Source organism: Tarenaya hassleriana, unplaced genomic scaffold (assembly GCF_000463585.1).
Source record: "Tarenaya hassleriana unplaced genomic scaffold, ASM46358v1 Cleome27, whole genome shotgun sequence".
Classification (NCBI taxonomy): domain Eukaryota; kingdom Viridiplantae; phylum Streptophyta; class Magnoliopsida; order Brassicales; family Cleomaceae; genus Tarenaya; species Tarenaya hassleriana.
Window position 1 is genome coordinate 2,278,296 of NW_010965946.1, and position 13,132 is coordinate 2,291,427.

A 13,132-nucleotide genomic window follows, 5' to 3' on the forward strand; every position below is an offset into this window, starting at 1 on the left:
GTTCTTGAGAGCTGAGATAATAGAGGAGCGGAATCAAGCGTTGTACCTTTGCGGGTTTGAGAAGTTTTTCCGTGTCGATTGGGAGGAATAGCCTTCCTCTTCTGTTGACCCTTGAACAGATTACTCTTTTGCGTCATCTCTCTCGATCTCTTCTCCCCCTACGGTTTCTCTTCTCTTCTAGGGTTTGGCTCTCTTTGTTTTACCTTTTTTTGGGCGTATATATACTCATCATCATTTGGGCTTTAATATGGGTATATATATGTTGGGCTTTTGCTTTTTAAAGGATATATCAAAATTTTAAAAAAGATTTTTATTTTTGGACGCTATTATTATACACAAAGTTTAGGCACATTTCCTTTTCTTTCTTTCTTTTTTTTTTTTACCGAGCAGGATTGTAGTCTGAGAAAACCTATTGTGAATTTGGCGGAGAGAAGGAACTCGGAGCAGCCGAGAGACTCAGGCCAAAAAGTACGGTACGTTCGGAATCATGTCTGCCTTAGAATTCCCAGTTCACCTGTCCTGTTATTTTTTCCCGTTTAAGGATTGGATTTCTCGAAAAGCTCAGTTTCACCTCTCGGAAATGACCAAAGTATTCGTCGGGAAGCCTTTTCTATGAGTTGATGGCGTTGCATCTGTCTTTGAAACCCTACTCCCACTTCGTATGGAGAAGTCTCTATTCTTCTCGGAGAGGTTTTTTCATATTGGGCCGTAACAACTGCTGTCTGATCCATCCTTCTGTTCCACAAACCTCAAAGGTGACGGTTTCCTTGTCACGTATTCCGCTTTCGTTATGACACGTATTTAGTCCATGGGTTCGTCCAGTATTATCATGTTGATACCCAGATTTGTATTTCAGTACTATCGCAGTTCCACCTGTAACTTGGATTCAGGTGTTTCTGGATTCTCCCATGCCGCGACCGCGAGTAATGTCAGTATAACAATTTCTTCAAAAAGCGGGAATGATGTGCTGGAGTCTATGCAATATCTCAAGCCAGAAGAAAGAGCACCAAGTAGTGTTGATCCTTCAAATGGTAGGGTGATGCTTATTGATGGGACATCCATCATTTACAGGGCTTACTATAAGCTTCTAGGTATGCATCCCATCCGTACATAAGTGCCTCTTCAGTCTTCACCCAAATGTCAAACTTTCAGTCTAGATGCACAAGTATACTTTCTTCCTCGCTTCTCACTCTTGTTGATGTTTGGGTCAAATGTAGCGAGATTGCATCGTGGTCATCTTACTCATGCTGATGGAAATGGGGACTGGGTTTTAACAATATTTTCTGCCTTATCCCTCGTAAGTGAAAATTATATATGTTGTATTGAGTTGTATTGTTAATTTACATTATTAGTTCCCAGAAGTTTGCAGATGAATGATTGCAGAAGTGAATTTTCTTTTTCAACTTAGTGCCTGTATTTCTTTTTCAGTTTTTCTGTTTGAGCTTTAATATCCCAGTTCTTTCCTCGAACACCCTTTCTTCTTATTTGCAGATAATTGATGTTCTGGAATTTGTCCCCTCCCATGTGGCGGTATGGTTCATTACCATTTTTTCTGAGGTTCTTTTATTTTGTTTTCTTTACTGCTTTATGTTGAGTTGCCCTTGCTGACTTAGTTATCTGTTCCCGCACAGGTGGTGTTCGACCATGATGGTGAGTTGCAATGTTAAGCAGACTAGTTTTATTGTCAGCCAGAATTGTTTTTAGTATTGTTGATGTCTAGTCATCTCCTGTGGTGTCAGTCGTAGACAAAATTCATTCTGTTCCCATGACTTGTAGTGTTTGTAGTTACCCATCTCAGCGTTGTGGGTCAGATGCCAAAGCCAAATGATAACTAAGCCTGTTACCTAGCTCTATTTTAAGTGTGCCTTTCTAACTTTTGATTTCTCTTGCATGTGTATGAATGCATGCCTCACATTGATTGTTTCTAGATACACTGCAGGCTTTCTGTTACCGTAGTATTCAGCCATCCTTGTAAATGAATATGCTTAGCTTGCATAAATGATATTCAGGAAGACTTTCCATGAATTGCAATTGGATTCTGTTCATCTTCTTTGGTTTAAAGCTGTTAAACGCGCGTTTTTAGTATATAGCTGTTGGACAGCACCTCAAAAATTACTATGCTCAGCAGTCGGTTTGTATGGCTTTCATTACACTGCAGTCTTATTATCACACCCAGTAGTCAAGTTCTACTAGTGAATTGTTGTGTTGTAATTTTCATATCTGGTAAATAGATAACGATGATCATCACTTTACTATTTATGGTATGCCAACTGCCAAGCTAAGTGATCTCCAGACAGTTTTACCCCAATACATGATAACAATGGATATATTTTCTGTCTTTTCTTTTAGCAAGCCGGGTTTCCTTGAGGCAAGATATCTCATAATCTGTGGGCATGTACGTCTGAAAACCATTTTTTTGACGAAACAAAGCGTTTTCTTTTCAGGACTTCCTTTTGGCTCTACTTCTAGTCCCTCAAAATATCATTCTGGAAAAGGTAAGCTCCTATGGAGGTTATTAGTCACATTAGATGCAGATGTTGGATAGCTCAGTGGATAAGTATCAGGAAACACCGGGTAGGTATGTAAGGGATGTTATATCCTTGACGATAACATCAGATTTGCAACAGAAGCCTCCAGTTCATTGCTTCTGAAATTTTCTGCTTCAAGTTCAATTGGTTATTTATTGTATGCTAAGGAGAACCCATTTCAAATGCCATGGCTTACTTTTCAAGGCTAGCTTTTGGTAGAATACTATGGGTTCTCTGCCAAGATCTCATTCTGAGTACACGTAAAGCCTCTAAACGTATTCCTTGTCTATGCAAAAATGATGTGGGTGTTTGCTTGCAGTATTTTGTCCTTATGGCTCATGGTTAGATATCACTTAACTAGAAAGGTCCTGGATCTTTTCAAGAATTATATACATATACGTATAAATTGTGGTCGTAGATGCTAAACTTAGATTACCTCCTTTTGTGGTGGCCTGCATTTGGATGCAGAGTTATTTCTTATATGATATACGTACCACTGGTGGGTCAGAACTCCAAGCTGGAGCAGCTGTCTGCTTCTTTTGAACTCTTTTTTCTAGTTGACATTTTGCACTCTTTTACAAAGAAAAATATGTATAACTTGGTAAGACTACAGCCTGGAATGTCTAGTAACAGCAACACGAGCTTGAGACAATCAGCTTGCATTGCTTAGTGGTTATAATTTTTGCCTGTGAGTTATTTGTCAACCATCCATTTCTTCTAGTGCTGGATGTGATAGGTTTCTCTGAATTGTAGGCTTTCCACATATGTGCATCTCCAACTTCATATGCTTCTTCATTTTCCCTGTTTTTTGTACTGTATAAAGTTTAAACAATAGTCTTATGTCATCTTATCGACATTGATGTGTTTCCTATGCCTTAATACTTCCAAGGCCTGACCTTCCGTCATACGCTCTACCCTGCATACAAAAGCAATCGTCCTCCTACCCCTGATACAGTTGTGCAGGGACTCCAATATCTCAAAGCGTCCATCAGAGCAATGTCTATAAAGGTTATAGAGGTAAGTTGCTAGTGGTAAAGAGAGTCACACATGTTACGTTTTTTAATCCTTGTGATGAATGGCTAACTAATGGTGAAATTTCCTTAAGGACAGGTACCGGGTGTAGAAGCTGATGACGTAATTGGAACCTTGGCTGTAAGGAGCGTTGATGCTGGGTTAAAAGTAAAAATACTCTTAAGCTATCCGACAAGTGTTCAATGCTTCTTAAGCTAGCAGGGCCTAGTTTGATGATTGAACAGTCTTTTGTTTCTTTTAATATAAATAGTCTGCTATGTTTTTTTGGCTACTTGTAGGTTCGAGTTGTCTCTCCTGACAAAGATTTCTTTCAGATTCTTTCTCCCTCTTTGCGTCTTCTTCGGATAGCACCACGCGGATTTGAGTAAGTACTTTTGGCTACTTGTAGTCTGCTATCATTTTCTACTGCATTATATTCAGAGTTCTCTTAACCTTATTCATTTATTGGAGTTAGAAGCTTGGTACTTTTAAAAATGTAGCAGAAGGATGTCTTTCGCAGTACGGCAGTAGAGAAGGGGGATTTATCTATCTAGCCTGTGTTTGTGTTGTGTTTTTAGAAATTCAGGTCTTATAAATTGCATTGAGGGATCTTTGAGAAGTAAGTTGTTTCACTACAAGTTCTGTGTTTTATGGAAACACTTGTAGGCATTGAAGGCATTTATGATTTTTTTAGACAAGGATACTGATTTGGTAAAAGGAAGGTTCTTTCAGATATTCCCTGTTGGTTTCTTATGTTCTAGGTTTTTCTTCTCTGATGCAAATACTACTGCTTCCTCTGCTCAGGATGGTGTCTTTCGGTATGGAGGATTTTGCTAAAAAGTATGGGACTCTAAAGCCTGCGCAGTTTGTGGATGTCATCTCTCTTGTTGGTGACAAATCTGATAATATCCCAGGTTACCCTTATCTTTGATAGCTCTCCTTTTCTGAAATTTCCCTGTTCACTATTTTTTTTTAATTTGCGGCTGCATCTGTGGATATGCATTTGTCTTGCATGCAGGAGTTGATGGCATTGGGAATGTCCATGCCGTGGAGCTTATCACTAGATTCGGTAAGTCAATCACTCATGCATGTTCTTTCATTTCATTAAACCCGGCAATTCGTATGGCATAATCTTATTTCATCGTCAGGCACATTGGAGAATCTGTTGCAATCCATTGATGAAGTCAAAGAAGAAAGAATCAAAGCGGTAAGGACAATGGTATGTCATGGACTCATGGAGTGCATCTGTGAAATCAATGGTGTTAAATTTTGCTCTTGCACTTCTTTGCAGGCCCTAAGAGCTAATGCTGGACAGGCCATCTTAAGCAAAAACCTGGTATCTTTCTGAGTTTATTCATCTGTTTGCATGGTAGGGCTTGTCAACAAAGTGAATGGTAGATTTTGCAATTGCCATTGCTGATATTACTTGTGGCAGGCAATATTAAGGTCTGATCTGCCGCTCTACATGGTACCGTTTAACACCAGGGATCTTACTTTTAGTAAGCCGGAGGTTTGTATTATGAAGAACGTGGAAAATTTTTATAGTATTAAGTAGAAATAGGAGAAGTTAAGTAACCCTGAAAACCAAGAGGTCATGATGAAACAAAAGTAATTGGTAATGTGTACAGGACAATGGGGAGAAGTTCACAAGCCTCTTAAATGCTATTGGGGCGTACGCGGAAGGGTTTTCGGCTGATCCGATAATCAGAAGAGCTTTCTACCTGTGGAAGAAACTTGAGGCACGGTGACATATATGTATTGTCTCTTTCAATGTTTTTTTTGTAAGCTGAAAACATGAACGTAATACGAAAGTTTCACATGCTTCAAAAGATCATGCAACAAAATGTAACACCTTTTTGGAGTTGCAAGCCCCCAAGGCATGCACAAGTCAAGGCCAAGCGTTGATTGGTTTGTGGTTCATGGACAGACGTTTATAAATTGTACGGCCTTATTTTTGTTTTATCATAAAAAAAATATGTCAAATTCAAGCTTAAAACTCGTTTCCAGACCCACATTACTTCCAAGGAGTGCGCAGGTCGTTCTCATTTGGAAGAGAAAATGCCTTCATATATATACAAGATTATTGCTATTGTAAATGTTTGATGATTCTGGCATCCCATTAATCAAAGAGACTGTAACCTCTAACTCAAATAGGACCACGCAAAGACTTGGACGAGTATGCTTCTATTAATTCAAATATCAAAAGACTTTCACGGTTGTCCAGCTGCCACGATGCGCGAATCGTGATGCATTAGGACCGCTCCGATGGTACGCTCTCACACAGAGGATAACGTCTCAAACTGTCGACCGAGGGGGTTCTTATCCAGGCGGAGGCATCACGAGTGTGGATAGACAGACACCGCGATTGCTCTTCGGCGCTGTTAGGTTTAGAGTTCCAACCATGGCTTCCTGCGCCACTCACTCCTCCCTCATGCTAACGTACGCCGCCCCCACCCTTCACTCGCAGGACCTCCTCCCGCCCTCTCTTGTCTCTTTCAACAGCTTCACCGCCTCCCTCCATCGCCCGCTTCTTCTTCTCAGCCGCCGGAGATTGGCTTCTCATAGATCCTTCCGCATCGTTGTTGCCGCCGTGGCTTCCGAGGCTGACGTCTCCACCGACGACGCGGAAGAGAGTGACGCCTCCGCCTCCGCCTCCGCCGTCGTCGCTCCGCCCAAGCCCAAGAAAGGGAAAGCCGCTTTGCCTCTCAAGAGAGATAGAGTATACTTTATATCTCCGTGTGCGGGTTGTCTTGTGTTTTTAGCTTCGCCATCTTCCCTTCTTTCCTTGCGTTACTTGATTGTGAAGTATATGAATGTCTTTCCTACAAACCTTAGAACAAATATACCCCCGCGTTTTGATGATTTTCGTGCTCCTTTGCTCAATTTTAACTCAACCGGCTCGCCCTCTATAGACTCAGAACTGAGCTTTCATTATTGGCTTTAGACTAATCAGCGAGTTAAGTTTTTTGAAATAATCTTCTTCCAGGATGTTTTAGTGTTCAAAGAGATGTGTCTGCTGGGTCGAATTTGTGATGTAATAGTTTCAGGGTCCTTTTCTTTTATGGGATTTACTGCTTGAGTGGCCTCACTGGCCTGAACTCAACTTAACTAGACTTTGTGTGGTTGCTAGCAGTCACTTAGTCTTTCTCTCTCGATCATTCGATCAGTAGGGTACTTCTCTGGTTTCAATCTCAAATTCTTTGCTTTTCGGGCTGGCTTTGACAGACAAGGTCTAAGAGGTTTTTGGAAATCCAAAAGCTAAAGGAAACGAAAAAAGAGTATGACCTGAAGACAGCTATATCTTTGCTAAAACAAATGTGTAATGCAAGGTTTGTGGAGTCGGCAGAAGCGCATTTCCGTCTCAACATCGATCCAAAATACAATGATCAGCAGCTGCGAGCAACGGTTAGTTCCGAGATTGTTGGATATAGCATGAATGGCTTATAGTCCTTTGGTATATGAGCCGTATGCAATGTCTCTCTTTTTATAGGTGAATCTGCCTAAGGGAACTGGGCAGGCCGTTAAAGTGGCTGTTCTTGCACAAGGTATCTAGTGCCCAAAATGTTTTAACGTTTGTTAATTGTTAGCTTTTTGTCTGTAGAGCCAGTTGTTTTACTTGGAGAGTATTAAGATGTTTTTTAGGATGATGCCACGGTGTCAGGGTACTCATGTTAGTTACAAGTGAACTTGCCATTCTGCCAATATCGAGAGAAACTGTCATTTTTCTTTCTATTTGCGTCTTTTATTGCTGTTATTGTCCCGCTTCTTGGTTTCTAGTAACAAATATTTCTTTTCTATAATTTGGTTGGACTTCTTTTGTACTTCAGTTGGGAAGCTGTGTTTGAATTGACCTCTTTCCTTTTTTTTCCCATTTCTCCTTTCCACTAAGGGAATTGATGCAATCTATATGAACGTTAGTACATCTCCTTGGATTTCTGTTGTCTATGGCATATGATTGCCTCTTATTCTTTGGTTAGACTATTTCCTTGTTGAAATTTAGGTGAGAAGGTCGATGAAGCAAAAAGTGCAGGAGCAGATATTGTTGGTAGTGATGATCTGATCGAACAAATAAAAGGAGGGTTCATGGAGTTTGACAAGTTAATTGCATCCCCTGATATGATGGTCAAGGTTTGTTATATCGCTCCTCGGTTTGTTCTCAACAAGCGTTTGAGCAATCACTAGTTTTCATCATTGTCAAAATAAGAGCAGACTAGGTCACTGTAACTTGAGGAGAGTTCCTAATCTTCTTGCTGGTGACATCAGGTTGCTGGCCTGGGAAAGATTCTTGGTCCTAGAGGACTTATGCCAAATCCCAAGGCTGGTACCGTGACAATAAACATTCCTCAGGTTAGTCCTGCTATCCTGGTGTGTTTCTCGCATCCATAGTGCAACCTCTCCTGATTTTAGGTCCCTCTTGTAATCACAGGCTATAGAAGAGTTCAAAAAGGGTAAAGTTGAATACAGAGCTGACAAAACCGGGATTGTTCACATTCCCTTTGGGAAAGTTGATTTCTCAGAGGAAGACCTTCTCATAAACTTTCTTGCAGCAGTAGTACGCTATTCTTTCTTCACCGCAGTTATGTGTTTGGTCTGTTGTTGCTTGCATTAATGAGATTTAAAAGAAGACTTGTGATCAACGCAGAAATCGGTGGAGACAAACAAGCCAAAGGGGGCAAAAGGAGTGTACTGGAAAAGTGCCCACATTTGCTCATCCATGGGACCTTCCATCAAGTTGAACACGAGGGAGATGCTTGATTACAAGCCCCCAGCCAACAACGCTTGATTAAAGGCCGAGAGCTAACCGCATGTAAAAATGACGTGCTGATGCTGTCACTTTGTTTCTGGCGGGAGCATTGGTGAAAACACCGTGCAAAGTCTTACCTCAAGGTGGCACTGAAAGGAGATTTTTGGGATGTGGGATTGTATTCGCTGACTGGTTTTGTTTGCCCTAGGAGAGTTCTTGTATGGCGATTTGCTTCATTTCATTGTATATTTATTATTAATGTCTTCATCTTTGGTGCATTAGAAGCTAAAGTTTTTAGGCTTAGTAGAACGAAGACGGAGTACATGCATTGAGACTTTAGTGACAAGCATTCTAGTGATGTGGGAGTTCACTTGCAAGGAGGATCAGTACCTCAAAGACCCAATCTTTCAAAAGGATGGAGGTTGTGACGAAGATGTTAGTCATAGAATAAAAGCGGGATGGATGAAATGGAGACAAGTCACGGGGGTTCTTTGTAATCGTAAGGTTCCCCTACGATTGAAAGAAAAATACTACCGGCTAGGATGTTGAGATGGATGTGCGGACACACAAGGATGTATAAAATTAGAAATGAGATTATTAGAAAGAAAATAGGAGTAATAGGTATCGAAGAGAAGGTACGAGAGGGGTGTTTAAGATGGTTTGACCATGTACAACGTAGGCCGATTGATGCACCGATTAGAAAAATGAAGAGTATAGGTATAGGGGTGCAAAGAAAAGGAAGAGGTAGACCTAGATTTACTTGGGAGCAGGTCATTAAAAACGCTTTAGAAATGTTGCAGATTCCGAAAGAGTTAATTCGAGATCGAATGAATGGAAAAGAAGGATTCATGCGGCCGATTCTAAATGAATTTGGTAATGAGTCCATGTTGTTGTTGTTGTTGTTGTTGTTGTTGTTGTGTTGTGTTGTCTTCATCTTTGGTGCCACGTTCCGATTTATTTCTTATGCTTGGTTAGCCACATAGCCTTTTATTCCTGTCAGAATTCTGAGAATCACATACTAGCACATCATCGTGAGATGTTCAGGGCTTATTACATCAAATTACATCACGGTGCACGTGAGAGAGTGGAGATCACCACCATCATTTTATCCAAGGACTATCCAACACTTCCCATGTCATTGTGTCATGGAAAGAAAGACATGTATGAAAAGGAGTCAACTTGGATTATTACCTCAAAGTTTTTGAGAGAAGAATGACATTACTGTTCCACTATTTTGACATGAAAACAAAAGACTTTTCCACTCTTCACTCAAGTTACTTGACCATATCTCAACTTTACTCGGTTTTAACTCTCCAATCCGAAGAGCCGATAGAAGAGAGGCACGAACCACTGCCACAACAGGATGGAAAACCTCAAGAAGCTTAGGTGGGGAAAACCAAATGGAGCAGAGAATTATTGCAGCAATGGCCGACAAAGGGAATATTTGCTAACATTTTTCTTTTGTTATTTTATGTCCTCTGTGCTTTCGGTATGGGGGTTTAGAAATGCCACATCAGCATGTTAGGTTGAAGGAGTCTATATAATATTGCTGGATTTCTTGTTTTAGGGCATCGAATGTTTTGAGAAGAAAATGTGGGAAATGGGAGAGTGGAGACTCTCGAATAGCTCTCAAACTTTGTATTTCACTTGTTGAGGAATACAATCTGGGTTTTCGGTCACTAAAACATTATCACAGGATCACCCAACTCCCCCTCTTTGCCTTCGCTTCATGTCTTTCAAATATACCTTTGTATATTTGCTTCTGTTTTTGATACAGCGCTTTCTCCTGTTCTGCAAGTGCACACAGTTCTCTCGTGATTGCTTTGTCATCCGGAACAACCTTTCGTGCCTTCACAAAATCTTCACGTGCTGATTCCGTCTGTCCGAGCTCTGCTCTTGCTTTCCCCCTTCTAAACAATGCTTTCGGATTGTTTTCTTCCTCTGTTAACGCCTAACAAAATTACAGCATAGTATAGACAACACATTCCAGAACAAGCACCAAGTGATTCTTGAAAGATTGTTCAAATGACTCACCAGATTGCAGTGACCTATTGCTTCTTTGTACCGTTTCAGCTTGATGAGGCAAGCTGCCATGTTAAGGTGGCATGGGTTTTTAACCGCTAAAGCCATGTCACGATACTTTCCGTACAACTGAAACATAAAATCATCGCCCATGTATGACATGGCCTGAGAGAAGGGAACCATAACCCATGAAAAAGGGAAAATACAAATGTAAGGAGTCTCATCAAACAGGTTTTGGGGGCGACTGGTTGCACCGCCGTCATCCGCAAACGGACCGGTTACGATTTCCGGCGGTTGCGAGCGATTGAAAAAGTGATTGGTTGAACCGCAACCAACCGCAACCGTAACCAAACTTGTGTTTACTAATCGCAGCTTCCAACTTGCGTTTTGGTAGCGGTATCCGGCGTTTTGACAAAAAAACTAAAATATTTTTGTTAGAAATTATATAAAACATTAATATATATATATATATATTGGTGATGATTTTGTTTAGTGTTATGATTTGATATTATTTTTTTAGTATTATATTTTAATAAAAAATATAATAGTATAATTTTTAGGTTTAATAATGATTAGTTTTAATAAATTTTATAATAAAATTATTTTTTTACTTAAAAACAAATTAAATTGATATTATTTATATTTTAAATTTATTATTTAATTATTATAAATTTAGTAAATAATTTTTAAATTTAATAGTTTTAATTAAATTTTTAATATCATTTGATAAAAATTATTTACTAAATTTATACTACTGCGGTACAACTATAACCATTTCATACTACTGCATTGCCGCCTCCAGTTTATCCTCCTTAAACAGAGTATTTCCATCCATATTTCTTATGTATGCTACGCTAATGCTTTCTTCAACAGTCATATCAGTACGAGGCTTTCCCTTTATAATTCATCTCCAAAACACAAACAGGAAAATCGGGAGAAGTTCAGCTCTGAAGTTAAGACATTAAAAAATAAATACTTGTTTGATGTTGGTCGATCCCAAATAAACTTGGGACTAAAGCAATATTGATGTTGATGTTGTTTGATGTCATAGCTAGAAAGACTTGCCTCATTAACTCCATCAAATCCAATAAGTTCAACGTATCAAGTCTGCCATAGGAGGAACATTTGGAAAGAAAAGCTTCCATCTTTCCCATAGCCCAGTTCCCAGCCGACATGCAAGATGGCACGTTCACCAACTTCATGCTATAAACACCAATGGCTAAACCAGTGATTCCCTGCTTCTCTGTTTAAAAAAAAATCATCCCTTAACTACGTTTGTTCAATTTTCATATGGTAGCACTAAGATGGACAAATCAGCTGTGAATATATAAGTACAGGCTACTTCATTTTATTCCCGGCACCAAATTGACTCAACAATTCATCAACGAAGATTGCAACTATTGAGACTGATGTAAGAGACATACTAATGTAAGAGGCGTGTAAAAGGGTGGAGAAGAGAGGGGGGAATATAAGCCAATGGTCAAGAATATTTTTTTGTATTGCAAAATTCTACAAGATCACATATATATATATATATATATACTACTCCTGAGAACAATCTAGTAAATGACAAACTAGTACATGACAAATGCAATGCATTCACACTCACAATACATTAATTCTACTCTCATTTCCTCTCGAGTGCATTTTTTTTTTGGTCAAAGGTACGAGTGCATTTTCTCTCTGCAATAACTTTCCATGCTAATCAATACATATGTTTAAAGAGTCAAGGAAAACCCATATTCAACAGTTAAACACAAATATAAAACTGCAACATAACTACACATTTATAACTTCCACAAGCAACAACTTAAACGGCCAAAAACATTGCTTCAACCTTGAGTCACACATCAACACAAGTGATAACGTTAGCAAACTGAGCGAAGTCTTTTAGTTAATAGAGAGACCCGTATATTAGCAGCATGGTCAGATGGAATACCGTTTTACCATGCATAGATGAACCATGACTAATAATTAGAGGGCCGCCGGCTCGCTGCTGCCAGAGTTTTTGCAGTGATCAACTTCTGTCTTTGGAGCATGTTTCGAGTGCCCTTGGGCCAGGAAAGTTAGCACCTTACAAGCACTAGGGCTCAGTGCTTAGAAACAGGTCTTTTGCGGGCTCTCCCGCTGGAGTAGCTTGGAAATCTAGTTTCTTTGTATGGGGGAATTCTTCGTTGGGGGAAATCCTTTGATTGCGTATTGAATATAGATAGATCTATGTCTTTCTTGTTCCACTAGCTAGGACCAAATACATGTCCGTTTCGTTATTACAACCTTCTTTTTTGATGTCAAAGACCAGTCAAACGCTTATTGAGGCATTGAAATCTCTGTCTTTGCATTTGGAAGTCCATTGGGCTTGATGTTTGAAACCCATGTGGTATTTTTGCTCTCCTGTTTCTGCACATTTGCTTAGCTCGTCTGAGAGCTGGATTATTTGCCCAAAACGCACCGTTTTCGAATAGCGTCCGGTTTAGCGTATAAACCGGGAACCTCTCGGTTGGAGAGAAGTTTTCCTCTTCTCCGCCAAATGGGCTCAAGCCCAACGCTTCAAAAAGTCGAGCTCCTTATCCAGGCCATTGATGGCCTGCTTGTAAGCCTGCGTGGGTGAAGATTGGCTCGTGGTGTGTATATGCAGAAGGAAGTAATCACCCTCAAATTTCACTGACAGATTCTACGACAACAACAGAATAGGCCCAGTAGAAAACCACGAATGGGAGAACAAAATTCTGGTTTTGGCGTACAAATTGGGTAAGCAAAAGGATTCTCCAATAAAAAGAATATTGCATACTCGGATTCAATAATGACTGCAGGTGGACGAGATAGGGAA

At 39.9% G+C, this 13,132-nt stretch overlaps 3 protein-coding genes and 1 pseudogene across 9 annotated transcripts in view; 2 read left to right on the forward strand and 2 right to left on the reverse strand.

The window, feature by feature from the left end:
* The window catches only part of LOC104817576, a 1,343-nt gene extending 1,147 nt beyond the window's left edge, over positions 1 to 196 (reverse strand). The window contains exon 1 of the mRNA XM_010546820.2: positions 47 to 196. Coding sequence (XP_010545122.1) covers positions 47 to 137 — 91 coding nt within the window. The 5' untranslated portion in view covers positions 138 to 196. The remainder of the gene's footprint in view (positions 1 to 46) is intronic.
* Positions 197 to 361: 165 nt separating this feature from the next.
* Positions 362 to 5,501, forward strand: LOC104817577 (DNA polymerase I). Of its 6 annotated transcripts, none has more exons than XM_010546826.1 (16): positions 362 to 468; positions 566 to 755; positions 857 to 1,091; positions 1,218 to 1,297; positions 1,492 to 1,530; positions 1,632 to 1,650; positions 2,445 to 2,495; positions 3,418 to 3,545; positions 3,639 to 3,707; positions 3,839 to 3,924; positions 4,344 to 4,453; positions 4,558 to 4,608; positions 4,688 to 4,746; positions 4,831 to 4,875; positions 4,975 to 5,049; positions 5,168 to 5,501. In XM_010546826.1, the coding sequence occupies exons 2-16, from the start codon at positions 621 to 623 to the stop codon at positions 5,285 to 5,287; spliced, it is 1,302 nt and encodes a 433-aa protein (XP_010545128.1). In that variant the 5' UTR covers positions 362 to 468; positions 566 to 620; the 3' UTR covers positions 5,288 to 5,501. The 6 variants fall into 6 exon arrangements, with proteins under 6 accessions (XP_010545128.1, XP_010545123.1, XP_010545124.1 ...); XM_010546821.1 differs by having other exon boundaries at positions 364 to 473; XM_010546822.2 differs by having other exon boundaries at positions 368 to 468; positions 542 to 755.
* A 274-nt stretch (positions 5,502 to 5,775) lies between these two features.
* On the forward strand, positions 5,776 to 8,561 carry LOC104817578 (50S ribosomal protein L1, chloroplastic-like). 2 transcript variants are annotated; one of them, XM_010546828.2, is made up of 7 exons: positions 5,793 to 6,258; positions 6,765 to 6,944; positions 7,030 to 7,084; positions 7,540 to 7,667; positions 7,803 to 7,886; positions 7,966 to 8,091; positions 8,182 to 8,561. In XM_010546828.2, the coding sequence occupies exons 1-7, from the start codon at positions 5,941 to 5,943 to the stop codon at positions 8,320 to 8,322; spliced, it is 1,032 nt and encodes a 343-aa protein (XP_010545130.1). In that variant the 5' UTR covers positions 5,793 to 5,940; the 3' UTR covers positions 8,323 to 8,561. The 2 variants fall into 2 exon arrangements, with proteins under 2 accessions (XP_010545131.1, XP_010545130.1); XM_010546829.2 differs by lacking the exon at positions 8,182 to 8,561 and having other exon boundaries at positions 5,776 to 6,258; positions 7,976 to 8,091.
* A 918-nt stretch (positions 8,562 to 9,479) lies between these two features.
* Positions 9,480 to 11,727, reverse strand: LOC104817579 (annotated as a pseudogene).
* Between the last annotated feature and the right edge of the window lie 1,405 nt (positions 11,728 to 13,132).